General features: G+C 39.4%; 1 protein-coding gene across 7 annotated transcripts in view; it reads right to left on the bottom strand.

Annotated features, from left to right (window-relative positions):
- Positions 1-25,760, bottom strand: part of dnm3a (dynamin 3a) — a 203,744-nt gene that overhangs the window by 51,860 nt on the left and 126,124 nt on the right. For all 7 annotated transcript variants that reach the window (XM_072573547.1, XM_072573548.1, XM_072573545.1 and 4 more), the window contains one exon: positions 9,736-9,845. In XM_072573547.1, the coding sequence (XP_072429648.1) occupies positions 9,736-9,845 (110 nt within the window). The remainder of the gene's footprint in view (positions 1-9,735; positions 9,846-25,760) is intronic.

Here is a 25,760-nt window from a genome sequence, read left to right on the forward strand (position 1 = left end):
TGCAAAACAAGGGATAGTTGTGCTAAGTATTTTCAGACCAGAACAATCCACATACACACACACTCCCCAACATTGATGATTACCCTTCATAAAAATCAAACACTGTGATATTCTGACAATTTTAAGTGACTTACGCATTTAATTAATAAAAAGTTATATTTTGTCAATAATATTCCAAGGCTGTTGCAAAGTCCTCATGCAACAAACTGTATATTTAACGGCTTATATTCTGAGGGCCAAAAGAAGCTCTGATCAAACTGATGCAAGACCCTCTGTGAGAACATATGAATCGCTGCTGTAACTGTAGCATCTACATGTACTGTCCTCTGTATGTTGCAAGGAGGACAGAAATCTGTCAATAATTAGACTGGTTGAAGAGGAAACTCAAAAATTAAAACCATTTGAATTCTGGGATGTGCCAAGAATTTTCTCTTTTTCTTGGGGAGAGAAAAATTTTGTAAAATCTGATTATAGTTACAAAAATGCAAAAGAACATAATAACATGTACAAATTGCCATGCCCTTATTTTGAAAAAGTTACTTTTCAAGTATTTACCGAGTCATAAAATGCTGAATCCACCAATAAACAGTAATCAACAGTAAGGACATGCAAAAGGTTTTCATTTGCTATGCTAGCCACCTTAATTTAAAGCCAAGTGCCCGGCTTAGCATTGCTTTTTTTTTTAACAATCAACTTGACTTTAGTGAAACCAGATTAGCAGAACTAAAGAAGAAAATCTGGTGAGTTTTTAAAATAAACATTGGTATAAGCAAAATTTACTCAAAAAAATCAGACTAAGAATGGAAATGAAAAAAAATTCCAATTCCAAGTCTTCCAACAATGAATTATCCAGGTTAACACTTAGGACATTAAAAGAAACTCTCAGCACAAGAATGTGGAAAAAAAAATTAACCAAATGAAAACCATTTAAGAAATGGAAAGAAGGCATTTTGCATATTTGGAAAGAGAACAAAGATATCTTTAAAACCAAAAGAGTGTACATATTGTTTTCATTAGTTTCAGTGTTAAGATTAAATGCACTGGGATGAGAGTTCCCAACTCTAATTCTAAAAGAGTCACTGGAATCTCCTTTTGTACAGCAAATTTGAACTCCTGTAACATTGCTCATGGGTTGTCTGGGATCTAGAGCACAGTTAAGCTATTTAGATGTTACCCTGGTCTATACTTTTGAAGCTACTTTTCAGGTATTCCCTGTGGGTAACTAGTGTAAATGAGCACATCCTGAAGTCAATTAAAGTTTAAGTATTGTTGCATCTGAAAGTCTGTGCAGCTGCTTGGCTCCCCTTCTTGGGAAAAGGCCAGGTTATCAAAAGGTCAGAAAAATCAGCAAGACACGGATAGCGCTTTTTTTTGGTCAGTTTTTTAAAAACTCCAATTGTTAAATTGTGATTTTTTGGTGATTTGTACAAACATGATATCTAAAGTGCCATAAAAATACACTGGATGTAAGATATGTATTAATTGTTAGCAATTCCTTCTGTGCTATTGGTCTTAGTTAGAGCTAGTACTGTTATAAGAAGGTGCTGAATTACCTTTCGAGAGAGGAGTTTACATCTCCAGTTAATACATTTGGAAAGAAGCTTGCAAAGTTCTGTCCAAAGACAAGGGGTAAAATTATTTAAACTCATGTCTAGAAAACAATGTTTTTTTATTCCCTACTTAATAAATTAGTTGCAGAAATATTTCATTTGTATGAGACAGTCTAAATTTTCAATTCAGAAGACTTCAGAAAAGTTCAATACTTCATTCTGTGTTGTGAAAAAGACGAGACATGTTGTTGAAACTATTTGTCTTGTACTCATTACGAGAGTTGTGAGAATGCCAAATTTCAAAGTGAACAATTTATACTGCTGAGAAAAAAAACTGTGAAACTCAGCAGGTCTGGTAGCATCAGTGAAGAGAGAAACAGAGTTAATGTTTCCAGTTCAGTGACTCTTCTTCAGACCCTGGTCATATTCCGTTTGCAGAGCTCAGGATCCTGTGTATGAATATATGTAGATCCCAACAAGTATCAGTAAGCCACATTGCAAGTTGAGCCCCAGCTTCTTTGCAAATAATTTAGAAAAAGTGGAATTATTGTTTTATGTTGAGTCAAAAAGACTCCAACCTTAAGCATATTTGGTTCACATCTGGCTCAATCATGCCAAGTTTTTCCCAGCCCCTCTCTTTAGCAAAACTAATCCCCACTCTCAGATTATCTTGTAATAAAACCCCAAGTTCTTTTTTCACCATTGTAAGAGATCATTAATGTGTTTTCATTTTTGATCATTGACTGAAATGGAGGTTGGAGATTGCTATAACTGGAATGCCAGGAAAGTTTTGAAACTTGAAAGTCAAGTCCTGAGCTATTCAATGCAATTACTTGGAGTCATAGACCTATACAGCATGGAAACAGATCCTTGCTGACCAGATAATAAATCCCATCCTATTTGCCAGCATTGGGCCCATACCCCTCTAAACCTTTCTATTCATGTACCCATTTAAATGCCTTTTAAATATTAAAATTGTACCAGCCTCCACCACTTCCTCTGGCAGCTCATTCCATATGTGCAGCCAAATGTACAAATTTTACCAAATTATACAGAACGTACAGCACTCAGAAACAGGCCATATCAAATAGTTCTTTCTATTTATACTCTACACAAGATTCCTCCCATTCTATCGATCATACTCAGCCATACAGCATGTACTATTATCCCCCTTTTCTCGGACAAACTCGTCTGGTTTCCTATTGATTCTTTCCCCTCTCAACTTAATCCTATGCCCTTATGTTTTGAACTTCCCCACCCTAGGGGAAAGACCTTGTCTATCCACCCTATCCAGGCCCTTCATAATTTTATAAACCACAATAAGTTCACCCCTCAGCCTCTGACACTCCAAATGGAAGCAGCAAGAGGAAGAATATAAGAGTGAATGGTACAAAGAATCCTCTGAGTTAGAAAATTGTGCCTGACAACATTCATATGATTGGCTGAGCTGCAGAATGTTAAAAGGATGTAAATACCAAGAGCTGCAAAGTGAAATAAAAAACATTGACATCCGATAGACAGAAAGCATCCGTTGCACCCTCTGGGAAAATACGAAAAAAACAAGAATTTTTAGTATAAGAAATTCATACAAGAAAAGACCTAAGTGCACCTGATCAACTGTAGAATCAATGAACGGCTATCATCTTGCAGACCATAGCAGATCACCATTGCAAAATCAAAAGGACTTGGACAAAAATAATTTTCCATCTTCTGGTCTGCATTTTTGATCTTTGCAAATTTGTTCATTCTGTCTATATTTTTTCTCCATCCATAGTATAAGTGTTGAACTGTTTGTTTGACTTAAACTCCTTGAAAGTAGATCGCAGGTCGACAGGATAGTGAAGGTGGTGTTTGGTATGCTTTTCTTTATTGGACAGACGACTGAGTATATGAGTTGGGAGGTCATGTTGTGGCTGTGCAGAACATCGGTTTGGCCACTTTTGGAATGTTATGAGCAAATTCTGGTCTCCTTCCTATTGGAAGGATGTTGTCTAACTTTTAAAGGGTTCAGAAAAGATTTACTACAATGTTGCCAGGGTTGGAGGTTTTGAGCTATAGGGAGAGGCTGAACAGGCTGGGGCTGTTTTCCCTGGAGCGTCGGAGGCTGAGGGGTGACCTTATAGAGGTTTATAAAATCATGAGGGGCATGGACAGGTTAAACAGTCAAGGCAGTTTCCCTGAAGTGAGGGAGTCAGAACTAGCGAACATAGGTTTAGGGTGAGAGGGGAAAAATTTAAAAGGGACCTAAGGGGGAACTTTTCACGCAAAGGGTGGTGCATGTACGGCAGAAGCTGCCTGAGGAAGCGGTGGAAGCTGGTACAATTACAACATTTAAAAGGCATCTGGATAGGAAAAGGCATATGAATAGGAAAAGTTTAGAGGGATACAGGCTAAGTGCTGGCAAATGGGACTAGAATAAGTTAAGATACCTGGTCGGCATGGACGAGTTGGATCGAAGGATCTGTTTCTGTGCTATAAATCTTTATGACTCTAGGTTGCACGAATTAAAAGTCCTTTTCCTGTTCTTGTTAAAATAAATAGTCATTCTCCACTATTCTGAAGAAACCTGGTGTGAATTGCTTTCGTCCTAAGTTCCAGTCAGACAGGCAAATTGGTCATTTTGGTGATCTCATTGGAATTTTATACAATTTGTGGATCAGTGGTACATTTTATTGTAATAACTATTCCCAGTGAACTTGTCACACTCCTACCAAACACCTTTTTCAATCTCTCTTCCCTCTCCCATACCCACAGTTCTAACACGTATACTAAAGCCACGGTCTTCTTCAACACCACGACAGAACACATTCAGCTAGTTTTTATTTATCTTATTACTTAATATTGTGTTAAAACTGGACCCTCTTCTCCCATCACCCCACCATTCCAATTGTGAGTCCTAATTCTATTTCTTTTCCTCCCATCTCTCCCATGCTGTCAGACCTAAATAGTATTAAACTGCTTCAAGGACAAAGAAGAGTTGATTGGGTAAGAAATTAGAGTTAAGTTGGAAGTGATACTTCATTGGGATTGAGTAACTGTAAAACATATTGCTAGGAAAAGGATTGAACCTACTGTTTATTTTAAGACATTGCTAAGCTGCCATGTGAGAGAAATAAATTTGTTTTTTTTTGTTAAAGGAACGTTTGCAAACTCACACGAGTATGTACAGTGACTGCCCATCATGGTAATGAAACTGCAAAACTAAAACTTATGATCTATCAAACCATGTTTAAATCTATGATCTGACTTGTCCAGTGTTACCATCAGCTCAGATCATAACACAGGCTAATACTCTGGAAGTATGACTTCAAAAGCCCCCATGGCACTGAATTGAAATAATTCTAAACTTGAATGTCAGCCTCAGTAATGGTGATCATCGATTGTTATAAAAAATCCATCTGGATCATTAATATCCTCTAAGGATGCAAATCTGCCATCCTTATCTGGCTTGGGCTTTATATGACTTCAGACATACAGCAATGTGGTTGATTCTTAACTACCCTCTAGTAATTAATTAGTTCAAAGGCAGTTAGGAATAGGCAACAATGCTGACCTTGCCAATGACACATTAAAGAATAAAGGACAAAAAGTAAGATGGGCTGCTTCTATGCTATAAATACTACGCAAATTTGTCAGATTCTATGTTCTTTCTCAGTGTTGCATGATCCCTCCAATCTTCTGCACTCAGTACTGTTCAGCAGCTGACCACACACCCTTCTCCTAAGGTTTTCTGGTCTTGCTGAGAGCTGGGTGGGGCAGGGAGTTGGGAGAATTGCCCTTGTTTACTTCCAATTATGTCACAACCACAGAGTTATCCTCAGAAGTGGTTGATGTGCTCGAAATTTGTACAGTTCATTTATAGCCCTGTTTTAGTTTGAGTGTTACAATTTTAAAATAACTAGCAGCACAGCTTAATGCTTTAACAGATACAGAAGACCATAAGACATAGCAGCAGACATTAGGGCATTTGGCCCAAATTTGATCTGCCATTCGATGATGGCTGACAGGTTTTTTAACCCCATTCTCCTGCTTTCTCCCCGTAACCTTTGATCCCCTTGACAATCAAGAATTTATCTATCACTGTTTTAATATACTCAATGACCTGGCCTCCACAGCATTCTGTGGAATGAATTCCACAGATTCACCACTGTCTGGCTAAAGACATTTCTCCTATTTCCACTCTAAAGGGTTTTCCTTTTACTCTAAGGCTGTGCCCTCGGGTCCTAGTCTCTTCTAGCAATGGAAACATCTCCCCAGTGTCCACTCTGTCCAAGCCGTTCAGTATTCCGTAAGTTTCAATCAAATCCCCTCTCAACCTTCTAAATTTCATTGAATATAGTCCCAGAATCCTCAAACATTCCTCAATGTTAGGCCTTTCATTCTTGGGATTATTTGCATGATCCTCCTCTGGACCCACTCCAGGACCAGACATACTTCCTGAGGTATGGGGCCCAAAATTGCTCACAATACGCTAAATGTGATCTGACCAGGGCCTTATAAAGCCTCAGATGTACATCCCTGCTTTTATATTCATCTCCAGATGAATGACAACATTATACTTGCCTTCCTAACTATCAACTCAATCTTCAAGTTTACCTTAAGAGAAACCTGGACTAGAAATCCCAAGTCCCTTTGCACTACAGATTTCTGAATTTTCTCCCCATTTAGAAAATATTCCATGCCTCTATTCTTCCCACCAAAGTCCATGACCTCACACTTTCCCACATTGTATTTCATCTGCCACTTCTTTGCCCACTCTCCTAACCTGTCTAAATCTTTCTGCAGCCTCCTCGCCTCCTCAATACTACCTGCCCCTCCACCAATCATTGTATCATCTACAAACTTAGCCTGAATGCCCTCAGTTCCTTCATTTAGATCATTAATGTACAAAGTGAAAAGCTGTGGTCCCATCACTGACTCATGTGGAGCACCACTAGTTACTGGCTTCCATCCTGAGAAGGGCCCTTTTATCCGCACTCTCTGCATTCTGCAAAACAGCCAATTCTCTATCCATGATAGTATCTTGCCTCTAACAGCATTTTTCTCAGCAGCCTCCTGTGTGGTACCTTATCAAAGGTCTTCTGGAAGTCAAGATAGATAACAAACATTGGCTGTCCTTGGTCTAACTGTTTGTTACCTCCTCTAAGAATCCTAACCTCCCTCTTGAAGAAGACATGTTGAATTTGCCCTATTTTACCATGCACTTCCAAGTATTCAGAAATGTGAATGTTAGTTTATTGCACAGCTCTCACTTAAAGTTATTTAAAGTAAATAATTATAAAGTTATTAGCTGAAATATTGAAACAAAGGTTAAATGTAGACCAAAATCAATGGTACTTAAAGACATAAGCAAGCGTAATCTCAGTCTCTAAAATTATTTCAGGCCTGGCTTGCTTGAAGATGTCTCTTTCTTAAGTGAAGGGGTTCACATCTAACCTAACTATGTGTCTGTACCAGCCCACCTCTCCTCCCCAGATCCTAGCCTCTGAGTTGACCATGGCAGGTGTGGTCTTGCACTCTCTCTCCCTGGAAGTCAGAATGTTGCTGACCAGGAAAACATCACCTCCACCACTTTCACTTGACCCCTTTCCCATCCATTCTTTACTGTAACTGTCCCCTTACATATAAATGTACCCTCTTTACAATCATTATTTCCCCAAACCCCTCCCAGCCTGTAGCCCCAATCCTTACACATAGCTTCTCCAGTGTCCTTGTTGCAGTTTATCCCCACAATCCACTCACCTTGTATTTCATGGTCAGAGGCTATGGACTGACTGTGGTCCATCCCCATGAGCAACCTAACCAAGCAGCCCCGGATAAGGATCGCCAATAGCCTTGGGTGATGCCTGCAAATCTCCATGACAGTATTAGCCAACTGAGTGTTAGCCGACCGGAGTGACCACTGTGGAGCCAAATAGGTTGATCAAGGGCACTCTGACTGAACAACTGACCATGCCCAAGACCCTGCACAGAAATCAAAGGCTACCAGGGAACTGCCTGTGCCAGGAATCCCTGGCATTTGTTCAGATCTCTGGTGTTTCTCTTTTGTTAGATGTTTAATAGCCCTAACAGTCACTAACTCTGATTTGGTAGCAAAACTCTAGAAACATGAATTAATGCTTCGATTGGTTGACTAATCTACTATTGTTATTTCTGCAATTGATGATTCGCTGCTTTTTTCAGAAGATCAAACTGAAGACAGCCTAATGCAAGAAATCGGAGTTGACATAGCTTGATTCTTGAGCACAATGTCCAAAATTTGACACAGGAAATATAAAAGAAAATGCCACACTAACTTACCATTTCTTTAACATTAATGCAATCACTATCACTCTCAGTTTCCATCATCATCATTAGCGGTCCCTCGAAAATGAGGATTACTCTCATCCACTCTCATAGTGAGTCTGTAGCCACCTGTACAGACAAATGTGGCTTCTGCAGGATCTGTTACACTTGGGGCAGGTGGTGGTCATGGGAAGGGGTGAGTGGAGCGTTGGTGCGGCAGCATATTCCTTAAGCTGTTTTTGCTTGGCTTCCACTTTTTTCTTGACAGCAAGTCTTGAGGTGCTTGATGCCTTCGCGGATGGTCCCCCTTCACTTTGGACGGTCTTGGGCTAGCGATTTCCAGGTGTCTGTGGGAATACCGCACTTCGCCAGTGAGGCCTTGAGGGTATTACTGAGTTTCCTCTATCCACCTGGGGCTCACCTGTCATTTTGGAGCTGGGAGTAGAACACCTGCTTGGGGAGTCTCGTATCGGTCATGCAGACGACATGCTCAGCCTTGTGTAGCCAATCAAAGGTGGCCCGTGTCTTGATGCTGGGGATTTGGCCTGGTCTCAGTATCTACACTTACCACATACAGTCATCTTTATCAGCTAAATAGCCAAGCAGTACCATAGAAGTCAATTATATCAGAACCTACCAAACATATTTAGCAGCATACTAACTCTTTCAGGAAACATCAGGTTTTCAAGCAACTACAATCAGCAACTCAACTCTACCATCCCCATGGTATCTATCGATATTATAGGAGGCAGTTGTTAAGTGAAAACTTCAGGCATTTTGTATCAAGCCTTTTTTAAAAATATGTTGGTTACATTAAATTTCTGGTTTTACTGCCCAATGTGTAACAGCCAAATCGTGTTAACACCAACACATAAGCTGTGGGGACTGCACTAATTAAGTTCCTGTTGTGCTACTCAATGGTGGTCAAGTAATATGTTATTTTATAAGGTCACATCAGCATAATATATCGCTCTAATACTGTAAGACAGAGATGTTGCTTTAAAACAAGAAATTAATATAAAGTTAAGACTACATCAACTTGTGTGAAAATTGACTTTATTATTGAGGAGAATCGGACACACAGCTTTACACACTGCTGGATCAATTAGGAGCTGGCAAACAATAAGCCTTTTCTTACATAAGAATGCTTATGCTTGCTGAGACTTACCTGCTTTTTTTTAAAATGAGTATCCCACTATATTGGAATTTTCTGCTGTTGTCAGTTATGCAGAAAGCAGCTATGTTACAAAGAGTCTGGCTATAACTTCACAGTACCACAGAGCAGCTTTGGAGCTACCCAACTGCGGAAGACTAAACAATGTGCTGGACTGTTAATGTTTCTTAAGTTATTACACCAGGTTAGTCTAGGTGGGTGAGGGGGCCATTTCATAGTTTTCATTGTGTAATGGAAACCTGACTTTTTTAAAATGAAATGGCACATAAATAACAATATATCTATAATTTCCTTCTGTTTGATTTATTTAATGAATTAAAAAGGATTTTTTCTCCCAGCTTGACATTATTTTAGATGATTTCTCCAAGCAAACACATTTTGTGCAATAAAGAGACAAAATAGCTTTCGTAAAATAAGCGCATGCACTTCAGCAGTGTAATCTACTCCTGAAAATATAAAGGCCTGGGGCAGAAGATTTCAGGGGGCCTGGAAGGGAAGTCAGTGGCGAGTCCACGGACTGGAAATAAGCGCAATGCATGGAGGGCATCTCCCCCAACCCCCACTGAAAAAGGAGACCCCTTTCTTCTTGCCTTTGTTCAAACAGCAACAACCGCCCCCCCAACCCCCACCCTCTGCCACAGCTAAAACATAACAGTTGTGGCATGTAATATCCAGCCCCTGATTCTAACCACAAAATATGTAAACTCCATTTCCTAGCATTCTTACCTCTGCTCTGTATTATAAAGTGCAAAGACATATTTGCTGGACATGAAAGTTTTCTCCACATCTCGAATTTTCAGATTGTCCAATGGTAGCATATACTTCTTCTCTTTCTCCTGTAGATAAAACAAGAAATAAGCTGCTTAATTTAAAATAAGGGCTGAATGTTTAAAAAGAAATCCATCTACAAAGACGCATAGTTTAACAGTCACTATTCCCCATTGATTTCTCTGGAAACTTATGAATGAGGATAACCTTTTATTCAAGAATAGTTTTGCAACCTTGCTTGCTTTTCTACTATTGACCACACCTTATGCAATGCTTTAGACAGAGCTTTCAGTAAACTTGTGGAGTTTGCTTTCATTTTGTATAAAAGAAACTGATCTTAGCCTCCTCATTCATTATCCACCATGTAGCATTGCAGCTAAAGTACACTGCTTGCTAACCTGCCTATTCTCGCCATTTTTGTGCTGAGTTAATGCTTTCTGTTTGCTCTTAAGGTCATTGTTCATTATAGATACTGTGCAGCCTGTTCTACCTTTATTTAGAAGCAATCTGAAATTAGAGAAAGCATGTGGCCAATACTCATAATAAAACAGTATATATTTCAGCAGCCCATTTATGTAATTTTTTGTTTGAGCAGCATATTCATCACTGCCAGTGTTAACCAACTCAAGCCTTTAAATTGCACTAAGCAGACTGGAAATTTAAAATGTAATGCACAATTTAAAAACATAAATTTGCACTTCATTACTTCATAATTAGTATTATATCCCAAATTAGTATATTTTAAAAGTTGTGGAGAATTCAGCATTATATATTTAGGAACAATTCAGTGCCGCAATATATAATTTTATGTCTGTCATTATTGTTATTTGTGAGTATACAACTGTTAATATCTTTCTCAATTTAAACTGAGTCTGCATCCATAGACAACATGCTTCCATTAGGCTAAACCTTTCTGTTAATGTCAATAGTTGTCGTGATCACGAGACCACGTGCCATATCAATGCCAGGAAAAAGAGCGGGGAAGAAGAACAGAACTTCACCACATTAAAGGCAACTTTTTATTCAACACTTTCAGGTAATATTTTAACAAGAGTACAATTGTTAGGATTTTGACTTTAAGCTGAAAGTCTAAAAGAAATGTAGGCGTTTCCGAAAGTTGTGACTCATGAATGGAAAGGATGCACTGTGGCATTTCAGCAATGCTACCTTGACAGACAATCTCTACCACACAGAAAAAACAAAGGCAGCAGGCACATGGAAACATCACTCTCTGCAAGATCCTCTCCAATTCTCACACCCTTCAGACTTGGAAATACAATGTTCCTTCAAGTTTCCAAAATCCTAGAACTCCTTTATTAACAGTTACTTCACATATAAATCTTTCTAACTTGCATTTATGCACTGGCTTATTATAACCTTAAGATATATCAAAGAAATTTAGAACAAGAAGTTAGGCTTTGAAGAGAGGAACAAAGAGAGGAGGAGGAAGATTTGATGTACCACCAAGAAAATGAAAAGATCTTTACATAGGAGAAAGGAAAAGCAGACCGAGTAAGGAAATAATAGGTGTAGGGTTGGTTTTAAGATGTAGCCATAAATAGGATAGGGTAATGGGTAGCAGATCACAGGGGGATTTTGAATTGTACAGTCTAGACTATGAATTGGCTTGATTAGACATTACTTAGGGGGTAGAAAATAGAAAGTTGGGATAATGATACTGGCAAGATCTGACCAGTCGTGCTCTAGTCATTTATATTGGAGCCTCAGCTTTTCAATATATTCATAAATAATTTGTATTCTTCTTAACAAATATCACAAAGATCATGGGAGTGAAGATGGGTCACAGATTGGCCATCATCTGACTGGATGGTAGAACATACTGAAGGACTAAACAAGGTACTCCTAGTACTACCTTCCTAAACACACGCAATGTAGGAGGCCCTCAGCTTCACAGATCAGATATGATAGCCAAAACTATATTTACAGAATAGAAGCAGCTACAGATCAGTTACTTTTGTGATTGAAGGACTACATATGTTCAATGACATGCCACCTCAGTGGGAGTCCAGAATCAACTACATTGCTGTGGGTGTGGAGTGGTATGTAGGCCAGACCAAGCAAAGATGGCCTATTTCCTTTCCTAAAGAACATTAGTGACCCAGATGGATTTTTAATGACAATTACCAGTGGTCACATGATCGCCATTAGGCTAGGCTTCTATTCCGTATACTTATTAAATTCAAATTTTGCCCTCTGCCATAGTGGGATTCGAACTCATGTCCCCATTAGTATGGGGCTCTGGATTACTAGTCCACTGACATTACTATTATGCCTGAGTCTCTCCTTTACATTGTAGTATCCTGTCAATCAGGAATTGGAAGGAAGGGAGAAATGCAGGAAAATTACAATTACCAGCGAAATAGTACTGAGTATATTACTAGAACTGCGAGTTGACAAGTCTACCAAGTGTGGATGGATTCTTAAAAAAGAAGCTAGTAAGAAAACTGATGCAATGATTTTAGTTTCCCAGAACGTTTAGATTGGAAAATAGTGAATGTAACTCTTTTATTCAAAAAGGGAGGCAGAAAGCACAAAACTACAGGTGATTTAGCTTAACATCTGTCAATGTTAGAAGCTATTGTTAAAGATGTAATAACAAGGTACTTGGTAAGTTCAAGGTATTCAGACAGAACAGCTCTGAGCAAAGGAGGGTAACTGGACCAAAAACATTAACTCTGATTTCTCTTCACAGATGCTGTTGAACTTTTCCAGCAACTTCTGTTTTGTTTCAGAGCCAACATGGCTTTGTCAAAGGCAAATCATGTTTAACTAATTTAATGGAGTTCTTTGAAGTGCTTGTGCTGTAGATAAAGGGGAGCCAGTGGATGTGATGTACATAAACTTCCAGAAGGCATTTGATAAGGTGCCACATGTAAGGTTTCTGCAGAACATAAAAACTCATGGTGTAGGGAGTAACATATCAGCATGGACAGGAGATTGGCTGACTAACAGAAACCACACAGTAGGAATACATTTTTTTTATGCTTGCAAGATGTCACAAGTGATGTGCCTTAAGGGTTGATGCTAAAGCCTCAACTTTTTACAATTTATATAAATAAATGGATAAAGTGACCAAAGGTACAGTAACTAAATTTGCAGATGACAGAAAAATATGTTGTAACACGGGTTGTGAAGAAGACAGAAGGGGGATATAGATAGGTTAGGTGAGTGGGCAAAGATCTGGCAAACAGAATAAAATGTGGGAAAGTGAACCTGTCCATTTTGGCAGAAAAAAAAGTATGCTATTTTAAGGATGAGAGTTTTTCCTCTCATGGATCTTCAGGACTCATTTCCCCTCGCATTGCTCTGGGATACATTTTTCCTTGTATCTCTGAGACACGCTACTCCTTGTTCCGCTCTGGGAGCGGGGGGGCACTTCCCTGAAAGCTGCTCCAGGACTGCTAAAATGAGAGAAAAAAAAGAAAAGAAAGGAAAAGAACGGGTGAAGCTCTCTACTCTGCTACTATTGTGCCAAAACTGCATCTGGTGGTAAGCGTGGTTTAATTGGACCAAAGGGTCTGTTTCCATGCCGAATTACTCTACTGTTGTCAGTACTGGTCATCATACTTACAAAAGAATATTAGTGCATTGGAAGCAGTTCAGAGAAGGTTTACTAGATTAATATCTATAACAAGCGGATTGGCCTCTGAGGAAAGGCTAGACAGGCTAGGCCTGTGTCTTTTGGAGGGTAGAACAATCAGAGGTGACTAAATTGAAACCCAAGATCCCGAATGGACTTGACTGGGTGGATGTTGAAAGGATGTTTTTTCTTTTGGGAAAATCTATAGAACAAGGGGTCATAGTTTAAAAATAGAGACCAGGTATTTTTTTTTCCTTTAATTGGGTTGAGAGTCTTTGGACTTCCCTTCCACAAAATGCAATGGATGCAGAATCTTAAAATATTTTTAAGGCAGAGGTAGATAAATTTTTAATTCCCAAGTGGATGAAAGATTATCAGATGTATGCAGGAATGCAGAGTTGAAGTTTAAATCAGATCATCTATGATCTTATTGAATGACAGAGTAGGCTCAAAGACCTATTTTTGACCCCTGTTTATAAGTTTAAGAACCTCAGGTCGTTCCAATCACTTTACAACCAATTAAGAACATTTTGAGGTATGGTCATTGCTGTATTGTAGGAAATACAGCAATCAATTTCAGCACTACAAGGTTCCACAAACAGAGATGGAATAATGACCAGATAAATATGTTACAATGGCGTAGATTAATGGATAATTGCTGGCCAGCACACTGCTCTTCCTTGCTCTGCTTCAATTTACGTCCACGTGTAAGGAGATGCGTCTTGCTTTAACACCTCATTAGAAAGATGCAGCACTCCCTTAAATGCAATGAGGCATCAGGCAAAAAACTGTTTTCAGGTCTGGAGCTGGACTTGAATTTACAGCCTGCAATGAAATTACAAGTGTGACTTTTGACTGAATGAGAGACATCCTCCTGTTCAAGGATGCAAAGTATCAAAAATGAATTTGGCTTTGACAAGAAACAATGTTTACACAATGGCTTGGACACATTTCAACAAAAAAGACCAAATATCTTTCACAGCCCTGGGTTTATATGTATACAGAACAGGATCAGGGTACATGGACATGGACTGCAGAGGCATGGGAATATCATGATCTCATCAGCTCTCTTCTAAGTCACGTGCCATCCTGACTTAGACACCGATTACCAATGTTTCATTATCGCTGGGTCAAAACAGTGGAACTACTTCACTAAAAGCACTGAGAGTATAATTACCATAGGAACTGATGCAATTCAAGAAAGCAGCCCACCAACAGCGACTCAGTCCCATCAAGGGACATGCACAAAATGACGGCCTTGCAAGGCCATATTCCATGAATAAATAACAAAACTATCCAAAGAGGACAGAAGATGAATGCGCCAAGAGTGACTCTGTTGCAGAAAGGGTATGGATAACTGAGGCATCCAGGCCAATTCAAAAGCAATAACAATGAAGGAATTCATTCGATCTCATCATCCCTGCCAAACTGACAGACAGAAAACCAGCATTTATAGTAGTGACAGTATTTACTTGTGTTCTTCATGATGAGTAGGCGTATACTGGATTAAATCATATGGGATTCAAAGAAAGCTGTTCTGGAGAATCATGCAAAGTCTTAATTCCACAACTGGTGAAAGTTCAAATCAATTCTATTGTGGTCAGTTGGGAATTCTATGACTATAAACAGTTTATGGTCAAACTACGGCATTATAACTTCTGTTTATTGCATCCTTCCTCTTAAAAGATTTTCAATATATATGATGGTATCAGATTGCATGTTCCAAACTGCAATAGTGACTTAAAGAGATGTGCCATGTTGAGGCTGATGTTCTTGTCATTGAGCAAGTGGCAGAAAAATGAATAAATAATTCATTGTGCATTACTCCTGCATAATTTATCACAACTGGCTCAGTAGAAACAATGGCACAAGAGCTGTTTCCACTTTCTCAGGCAGGAAATGCGACGTGATATGCCAGAAGGGTAAAACAAGGAACCAGAATAATTTGAAAAGACTTTTGAAAAGACTAATTTCAACAATATTATGATAGCCATTGAGGAGATCCTTCCAAAAAAATCCTTGTACTTACAGAAGAAGTTCTGTTCATATTCCTAGAATTGTAGCATCAGTTTGTAGGCTGCACAAAGCTCTGTTGGCAGTTCTATTACTGCCTCCTCACCGCCCCACCCCGGACAAGTCAGAAACAAGGCAATGTTGAAGCAAACTATATAAATATCTGACTATCAAATCAGGGTGCAACACATTGTTTATTCAATAATCAAGTTTAATTAAACTAGCTTGTCTCTTGCATTATAGCATGAAACGATTAATTCACACACCATAGTCAACAAGTTGACTACACCATATATTTATGTGGTTAAGTGAATGGATATATATAGTGGTCTCTCCTGGTGAGGCTGGCAGGATATCAAAAGCTTTTCTCGGTAGGTTGTCCAAGACGTTCGCCAGTTACAGAACTGGATGGCCTGGTTTAAGAAAGGTCTGTTATTGAATTCATTTTGTTTTGTAATTGTATCCTTTAGTTAATAGAAAGTTTCAATGAAGTGAGAATGTATGCAGGCCAGCATGCCCTCACTTAACTATCAGGTGGTGATGCCCTTGCATCATCAGTTCCACCCAAGTTAATTTTCGAGGTGACTTGATGCCACAGGAATGATGGCTAGCTTTCCCACAAGCAGGAAAACATTTGTCTTCATTGTCAATTATTTGCATCAGAACACTGTGGCTAGCCCTAAAATCTGTGTATTGTTTTGATGTTGATTGCATTAACATTACGGGGAACCTCATCCGACAACTTGATAAACAGATGTCAATTTTAAACCCACAGCTTATGTAGAGGAGGTTTAAACATCTTAAAAGAGTCAACCTGATTCTCAACCACCTAATTCTAGCCTTAATGGAGACCCTTGTGCTTGCTCCACCATTTGAGAAGTTCAGAGCTAATCTAGTTACTCCACATTCCTGCTTATCCCCAATGAACTTTCAAAACTTTGTTTATCAAGAATCCATTGACCTCTGCTATATTATGAATTCACCAAACTGTGGGGAAGAAGCTATTGTCAGCAGGTAGTTTAGTCCCCTCCACTTTAATTTTTAGCTTTAATGCCTGCAGGGAATGTTCCTGGATCTTGGGAAAGTTGTAGCTGAAGAAGGGCATGAAGGACCGGCCTTAAAAGTACTGCTTGTGGACTGACGTTATCAAGTATAATTCCATACATATCGGAGCCTATGATCTCAATTGACAAGCCAGCTCCAAACCTGAATGCCTGACTCCCTTTCTCTTGTTGGACTTTTTCTTTACTCCATTTTCCAGCTGCCTTTGTACCCAAAAGTGTCAATGTTTCTGACTGGAGCAAGTAATCTTGCAAGAAGAATATAAATGTTGTTACATTTCTTGGACCTATGGGAAAGGAATTTACATCTCGTTTTCTCAGTTACAACTCCTCCCTGCATAAACCATACTCCGCAGTTAATTTCAGGCCCACAGAACGAATGGGAGATGAAACGAGAAATATGCTGAACTCCTTCATGTGATGTCATGCAGCAAATCCATACTCCAGAGAAATTAGTTAAAAGCACATTTCCATCAGAAGCTGCAAGAAAAGCCAAACAAAAAGCAGCACTGACATTGTTGGGCACCATTGGTGGCGAAAACATGCCACTACTTCAGGTCAACATCAATAACTTCAGTGTGGCCAGTGAAATGAAGATGTCTATCTAAAAAAAGCCTTTTCGACATTTGTTAGTGCAGATACTTTTCTGAAGGATGAACAAACAATGATAGTCTACTTCAAACTAATGACGACGAGGCATAAAAATATAAGGTTTTCCAGTCTGAGCATACATGTGCCAAAATTCAGAAACCCAATTATTCTTAATTACTCCTCACTGACATGAAGCTGACTGTCTATAATACCATGGCAAATCTATCAAATTCATCTAATATCCTCCTGCATTCCCAGCTGCAAAGATTCATCATGGACTAGAGCTTCTAATATGGCTATACATATAAATACAGTCAGAGTCATAGAGATGTACAGCATGGAAACAGACCCTTCGGTCCAACCCATCCATGCCGATCAGATATCCCAACCCAATCTAGTCCCACCTGCCAGCACCCGGCCCATATCCCTCCAAACCCTGCCTATTCATATACCCATCCAAATGCCTCTTAAATGTTGCAATTGTACCAGCCTCCATCACATCCTCTGGCAGCTCATTCCATACATGTACCACCATCTGCGTGGAAAAGTTGCCCCTTAGGTCTCTTTTATATCTTTCCCCTCTCACCCTAAACCTAAGCCCTCTAGTTCTGGACTCCCTGACCCCAGGGAAAAGACTTTGCCTATTTACCCTATCCATGCCCCTCATAATTTTGTAAACCTCTATAAGGTCACCCCTCAGCCTCCGATGCTCCAGGGAAAACAGCCCCAGCCTGTTCAACCTCTCCCTATAGATCAAATCCTCCAACCCTGGCAACATCCTTATAAATCCTTTCTGAATCCTTTCAACTTTCACAATAGCCTTCCAATAGGAAGGAGACCAGAATTGCATGCAATATTCCAAAAGTGACTTAACTAACGTCCTATACAGCTGGAACATGACCTCTCAATTCCTATTCTCAATACTCTGACCAATAAAGAAAAGCATACTAAACACCTTCTTCACTATCCTATCTACCTGCGACTCCACTTTCAAGGAGCTATGAACCTGCGCTCCAAGGTCTCTTTGTTCAGCAACACTCCCTAGGACCTTTCCATTAAGTGTATAAGTCCTGCTAGGGTTTGCTTTCCCAAAATGCAGCACCTCGCATTTATCTGAATTAAACTCCATCTGCCACTTCTCAGCCCATTGGCCCATCTGGTCAAGATCCTGTTGTAATCTGAGGTAACCAACTTCGCTGTCCACTACACCTCCAATTTTGGTGTCATCTGCAAACTTACTAACTGTACCTCTTATGCTCGCATCCAAACCATTTATGTAAATGACAAAAAGTAGAGGACCCAGCACCGATCCTTGTGGCACTCCACTAGTCACAGGCCTCCAATTTGAAAAACAACCCTCCACCACCACCCTCTGTCTTCTACCTTTGAGCCAGTTCTGTATCCAAATGGCTAGTTCTCCCTGTACTCCATGAGATCTAACCTTGCTAATCAGTCTCCCATGGGGAACCTTGTCGAACGCCTTACTGAAGTCCATATAGATCACATCTACCGTTCTGCCCTCAGCAATCCTCTCAAACCTGCTCATGTGAAATAACTTACAAGTTTTGCAGCAAAAAATTATCAATGCCATAGAATGACCCTTCATTGTAACCTCAACCATTGCAGCGAAGTATCGACCAGTTCACATGAAGATTGCAATACAAATTATGCAGTTTAAAATCTCAAGTATGCCTCGAGTCAGGAGATTTTTTTTCATAAATCTCCAGACAAATTAAATGGACAACACAGCAAACAGTGCTTTCTGAAAAATAAGCATTAACCACATGAAAAACATTTTAAAGAAAACAATTTTGTAATTCAGTGGAGTTATGTCGCAGAAGAAAGCCATTCAGCCCATTGTGCCCACACCGGCTCTTCAAATGAGCATCATTACCAAGTGCCAATCTCCTGCTTTTTTCCCCATAGTCCCTGTACTCTAATCTATTCAAACAATCATCCAATGCACTCTTGAATGTCTCAATTGAACTTGCTTCCATGCTGTGCACTCTAAACCCTAACTAATTGCTGTGTGAAGAGAGTTTTCTCCCCTCACATCACCCTTGCTTGTTTTGCACATCAGTTTAAATCTATGCCCTCTTGTTCGTGCTCGTTTTACAAGCAGGAACATCTTCTCCATATCTACTCAGTCCATCCCACTCATGATTTTGAAAAGCTCTATCAAATCTCCTCTCACCTTCTTCTCTCCAAGGAGAACAGTCATAGAGATGTACAGCATGGAAACAGACCCTTCAGTCCAACTCGTCCATGCTGACCAGATGTCCAAAATTAATCTAGTCCTGTTTGCCAGCACTTGGCCCATATCCCTTCCTATTCATATACCCATCCAGATGCTTTTCAAATGTTGTAATTGTACCGGCCTCCATCCCTAACATGGAAACAGGTGGTTTAGTTTACCTTTGATATACTTAAAATACAAGTGTAAAATGTGGTATTATTTTATTGATCCATGTGTTTCTGGCCACTTTTATTTAAAAATCTTGAACAATCGACCCATAGGAATAGCACTGACATATTGTATTGACGACATGTGGAACTTCTTACAGGTTCGTAAGGTTTGTGCAAAAACTAACAGATGTAATCATGCAGAATTCCAAACTGGCAATTTTGAACAAGTAGCTTAAACAGGTCCCGAGGAACACAAAAGTGCATTATTCCACAGAAATAAACATGCCTGTGGATGTTCACTGATCTTGATTATGGCAAAACAAGCCAGTTTATAATGTTGACATCAGAATTTGAATCATATTGCATTAAAAAGTGCACTTCCGTGCTCCGACCAAAAGAGACTGGATTGTTTCTGTACTCTGAGTTGATGTTGATTAGCTTGGTATACCTTCAAGGGAGTTTACAAGGCTCCTTACTTATGATGTAATGATGACTGGCAGTCGAAATGTGCTGTACTCTTAGAAAATTAGAAGCACCTGTTTGTAAAACAACAAAGGGAATTACAGAAGCATAGCTTTTCTTCAATTTGACAGAGACCAATGAATGGAAGAGTCTCACTCTCATGCAGTGTTCATACATAATGGCTGCAAATTTGACAATATGTGCTACTGATGCTCATGGTATAGAAGCCCTGAAAGCAAAATAGCATCAACCATGCAGGTGCCACCCACATTGTGTCTCATACCAAGAAGGGCACAAATGTAAGCAACCTGTGCACGCATGCATGAACATTTCAAAACGTGGACCCCACCATTGTGGCGAACTCCCTTGTTAATCACTCATGTGCCAACCCAATACTATGGGGAACCTCACATTAGTGTTATTGAAAGGGTCAGTCATCCAACTCATAGGTGAAGTGCTCTTGGCTCACTTCAGCTGTGATAAAATTAGTTGAGAGACACTGACTCCTTTTTAGCAATATGTTGGTGAGCTTATAAATCCATTTAAGGAGACAGGAGGAATTGGTAACCCAAATCTGCAGACATGGGGGCTGCAGTTGAACACACGTCTGGATCTGCAATGTGACCAACAAATGTAGGAGAAGCAGAGAGGGTAAACTCTGCCAAGATGAACAGGGCTCTCCGCAGAAGGCTCTACTCACTAAGAAACTCAAGAGCACTTCTTATACCCGTGTCTCTTTGTGGTGCAGTGCTATAGGCACCATCAAGACAATGGTCACAGGATTGTATCACCTCCTGCAACACAACCTGGAGCCTCACATCTAGGTGATAATACCAGTCGTCATACTAGTTTGCACCAATGGTACCAATGTTTGGGTGTCTAGATCATTCTAATGCATCAGGAGGCAAAGTCAATAAATCTTAAAATGCATCTGGAAGATAATGGCTGTTACCCCCAGAAATAAATAAAAGCATAGTGTTATAATGGCAGATCAGAACCCTAAAATACTATGGGCATTTTTAGCACTTAATTCCAAAATAGATTTTTTTAAAAAATAAGTCTGTTACAGAGACAAAAATGACTGTGGATATACATTTACTGCCTGGCTAGCAAACTTTCGATGTGGGACCTATGGAATGCAACACCTAAAGTCATCAACTACATTTCAGACAGACTAGGCTGTGATCTCTTGTGACTACAAAGATAACAAGGGGTCAACGGCAAGTCACCCAACATGCATTATGTCCCAAACTGCAGACAGTTTAAAAAGTCAAGTTAACACGGGTTACAAAGCCAGTTTCAACTCCACTGAAGTGGGTTAGTTGGATTGAACGTTCGTGTGTGTACAGCCTAGGTTTGAGCATTAACAGTCCATAAAATGCACAGTCAAAGAATTACCCCCTAGTAACCCCTGCCTTGCAGTTATAGACACTCCATCATTCTGAGTGCTACAAGCTAGTTAGCATGAGCCAGAAACAAGGGAAACAGGACAACAAAAGGGCCCTCTCTCACCCTGAATGCTGGATTCTAGTCACAGTCAAAAGAAATCTGAGCTACAGAATTTCAAATAATCTACAAAACTAAGGAACATGAAACCCAATGTCCAATTACCAATGTCATTACTACCGGTAACTTCTACTGCAATGACTGCAAAGGTTCAACCATGCATTCTCCCTCAACAATTAAGAGACTGATCTAAATGTCTTTTTTAAAATACATTTATCCTGTGGAGACTCACCTGTTATTTCTAATCTGTATACATGCATGTTGCAACTCTAAATATTCACTTATTTAATAATTTTTTAAAAAATCTCACCTTTGGTATTTGAAAAAGAGTCTGGTTAACTTAGTTCTTCTTGAAACATAAGCTCATTGGGTCTGGAATAAAGGTAGCCACAAAGGAAAGTATAAGTTTTTAAAATTAACTTTTCTTTTTGCTCGCAACAGAGAGGGTGAGTGAGTAAAAATGAGTGCAAAGTCATCTTTCCTCATCCAGAAGTTTAACAATTTGGGATATCCTGTCTCCAACCATATAAATTGGGAACCTTGTCTGAGGTTTGATTGTAATAATACAATTTTATTGGAATAGTCAGATTTGCAATGGTGTAGGGTGCACATGGCTCTGTGGACTCCAATGTCAATGAGGAGTAATATGGGAACTCCAAGGACTATCAATCTTTCAGTGTCAGTTTATTTGAACGCCTCCTTATAGAATCATGTTGGGTGCAACGAGGTGCAGGAAGCCACTCAAATGGAGGAATGTAAAAAGGAACGCGGCACTGATAGCATACAATAAAATCATTAAATAGATACTGTTTTTGCAGCCTCAATTGGGATATCCAAAGGTTATGTTGCCTGGCCAGTGCCAGAGTTACAAACATCTCCTTGGGGTATAGACAAATTGAGCCAGGACTTTCTAATTTTGTTCTGTGCCAGGGCCCATCACCATAAATGGGAAAGCCACCAAATTCTTACACCTGTCAGGTACATAAATGGTTAGCCAATAATGCCCCCTCCTTTTCCTTCAGACGCCAAGGCTGGTGGGGGCACAGCAACACCAAAGTCCAGCACAGCAAGTGATTTTCCTCATGAAGGAGGGTTTGAATTGCAGGGTGGGGGTGATGGGGAGTCACAGGCAAATACAAAGGGATGGTTTTCAGAGGCCACATTACTATCTCCTATCTGTGCCACCAATTACCACCAGACTGGAACAGATAAGCCCCTACCCCAATTTTGCAGACAGCCCATTCCATTTTTCCTATCAGAAAGGTGAAGCTAAAGCCTTCCCATTTAGAACTTAGTTCCTGTCGTGTTGGATATCTCCCCAGTGCCCTCACACCATTTTCTCTCCCTCTACTCAAAAGGGGAAGATTCTGTCCATTCTTCCATGGAATGGATCTACATTTTATTGTCATCCAAGTAGGAACCTTGCAACTGGGACTTTGAGGAGTTTGGGTCCAAGTTAAAAAAGAGAACCTCAAAGATACTAAGCGCTGAATTGTTATTTGAGTCACACAGCAATTGCTGTAGGGCCAAGCAGATTAGATAACTGAACACACAACCTGACAAGTGGAGTGGAAAGATGAATTTTCAATTCACGGCATTTTGGTCCTTGTACTGGGAAAAGGAGGAGATGTCCTATTAGGATGGTCACCATTTTAAAACAGGCTGAGATCAATATCTAATTGACTCATATAACTATGGGGCTAAGAATTGAAGAGTAGTAATTTGTTAGTGAATGAGGTTCATGCAAAGAACAGCAATAGAAATAAAACCTGCAAAGTTCTTTATCTGAACATGCAATGCATTTATAAGATCAACTTATAAAGATAAATTGTTGAGATCCAATCATCATTACAGGACTTACAACATGGTGACTGAAATTGGAAAATAAATGTACTAGGGCACCTAAACAGACAGAATGGGAAATAAGGAGTAGTGGCCCTGATAATCAAAGATAATATAACAACAGTAGTAAGAAAGGATCTTGTCTCAGAAGATGAAGAGAAGAAGAATCAATATGGGTGGACATCAGGAACAATGAAGATTCCAAAAAAACCCTAGCAGGAGTAGTTTGTGGACCTTCTACTAGTAGTTGTACCACTGGACAAACAATAAAGCAAGAAATATTTGGGGATTATTGAATAATATTAATTAATAATAATGGTGATCTTAATCATCAGAGACACTGGGCAAATGAAATTGGCAAAATGGTCTGGAAGGGGTGTTCACAGAATGCTTTCATAAATGTTTCCCACAACCATAGAGTATGCTGCTTTAGGTCTTGAATTGAACAATAAAGTGATTTAATTACTAATCACATAGACCTAAACATTCAGAGTAGTAGCAAAATTGAGCAGATTGTTACTGTCCTCAAAAGGTTCCCTGACGTAGCATGGCTATACATTTCTTCATGGATCCTCCAATCCCACCTTTCAGGGCAGCATCCCTCAAGTGCCCAGAATGTCGACTCTCCTGCTCCTTGGATGTTGCCTGACCGGCTGTGCTTTTCTAGCATCACACTCTTCGACTCTGCTCTCCAGCATCTGCAGTCCTCATTTTCTCCTAGCACCCCTCAAGGAACTCCATTGGAGTTCTCCACTCTCTCCTTGGCAGAAAATCAATTATTTTAGACATGCTTGTTCTTGCCCAATGAGGAATACACAGGAAACACCAGTTTCAACTTTATTGAAATTGGCAAGTGGCAAAGAACAATCTCATATCTGCCAGCCTGCGTATGAATGTTAGCATGCTGTGAAAGTCATGGTCGAAGAACTACCCTCTTTTCACCTCATGTTTCCGGTAAAGACATTTTCAAATTCCAAATGCTGCAAACCAATTAAAAAGTAAAGACAAGCAAGGGACTCTGTCTCTCTCTCACCCTGAATGTTGGAATTCAATCATGGTCGAAAGATATCAGAACTACAGAATTTTAACCAATGCGCAAGCCGAAGTTCATGAAACTGACTGTTCACCAACCATCACCAGTAACATCCACTACAAAAGCTGCAATGTTCAACTAGTCACAATTCAGAGAATGATCACATATCTGTCACTTTTTAACTTTTGCCTTTTTGAGACTAACTTCTTATTGGTAATCTTTATTGTTAATCAATACATATACATGTTGAGTTATTATTTTGTCTCATACTTAATAACTAATAAACTAATTATTTTGTTAATTCAAGTCTACCTGGTTAAATTGACTCTTCTTTAGTTCATAAGTTCGCTTGACCCTGAGCAAAAGGTGTCTGTAACGTAAGGGCTCCTTTCTAAATTAACCTTGAGAATTTTCAGGCCAACATGATGGTGTTCAGGCATGGTTACAATCCCAAATACAAACAACGCTGCAGAAATCTGCATAGATTAATTCAGTAAAACAAAACCATGGAATGCGCCTAATATCCAACACTACTTCACTAGTTTGAACAGCACAAGTCATCAACTTCAGTGAAAGATTAATCACACCTAGAGCAGTTCATCATAATATTTTTCAAATATTCTTCTTTATATTCATTTAAGGGCATTTGGGGATTACAAATTACAATGGCACATTAATCTATCCAGTGGTCAGCGACCACTTACTCTATTAAAGAAATTGTTGCTAATAGTATCCTGCATTCTGTAAAAAACCAAGATCAGAACAAACCTTTAATAAGAACAAACCTTATTTTATAACAAGGCTGTGATTTACTTGAGTTCAAGGAAAAACAACTTCCTAATTGTTATTTTGATATTGTCATTCAAATTAGACGAAAGTTAAATATTTGCATAGCATCACAGCAAATACAGTAAGTGAATTCCTCAAAAGATTTTAATTCCACAGATAGGATCTCAAACATTGTAGTATCATGCAACGGACCACAACTTCCAAATATAGTTTCAAAATGTTGCATGACAAATCACCGGAAGTAAAACAAAAACAGAAAGAGCAAAGGGACAACCAGGCTTGACACCTCAATGACAGGTAGAGAGTACAAGAGTTACCAGAGCTGAAACCTGGGAGAGAATATGGGGAAGAGAAGAACAGAGATAAGGTATAACTATTAAAAAAGATACACTACAACCATATTGTTGAGACAGACTACAATTTAAACAGAAGTAGAAAGCCAATAAAAAACTTGGACTTACTACTCGGAAGAAACAAGTTCTACAGCCACCCAAGAGAGGGAGACATACTGACAGGTTGGAGAGTACAGGACATCCTCCTCAAAAGGAGATCAGAATCAAGTAAGGAAGACAGGTCAAAGCACCACAAACACTAATGCTGTGCAATGTGAGATTTTGAATCTAAATATGATAGGAACAAATATTTGGCAGGAGATGTGCAGTGATGGAGATAACATCAA

The sequence above is a fragment of the Chiloscyllium punctatum genome, chromosome 7 (assembly GCF_047496795.1).
Source record: "Chiloscyllium punctatum isolate Juve2018m chromosome 7, sChiPun1.3, whole genome shotgun sequence".
Classification (NCBI taxonomy): domain Eukaryota; kingdom Metazoa; phylum Chordata; class Chondrichthyes; order Orectolobiformes; family Hemiscylliidae; genus Chiloscyllium; species Chiloscyllium punctatum.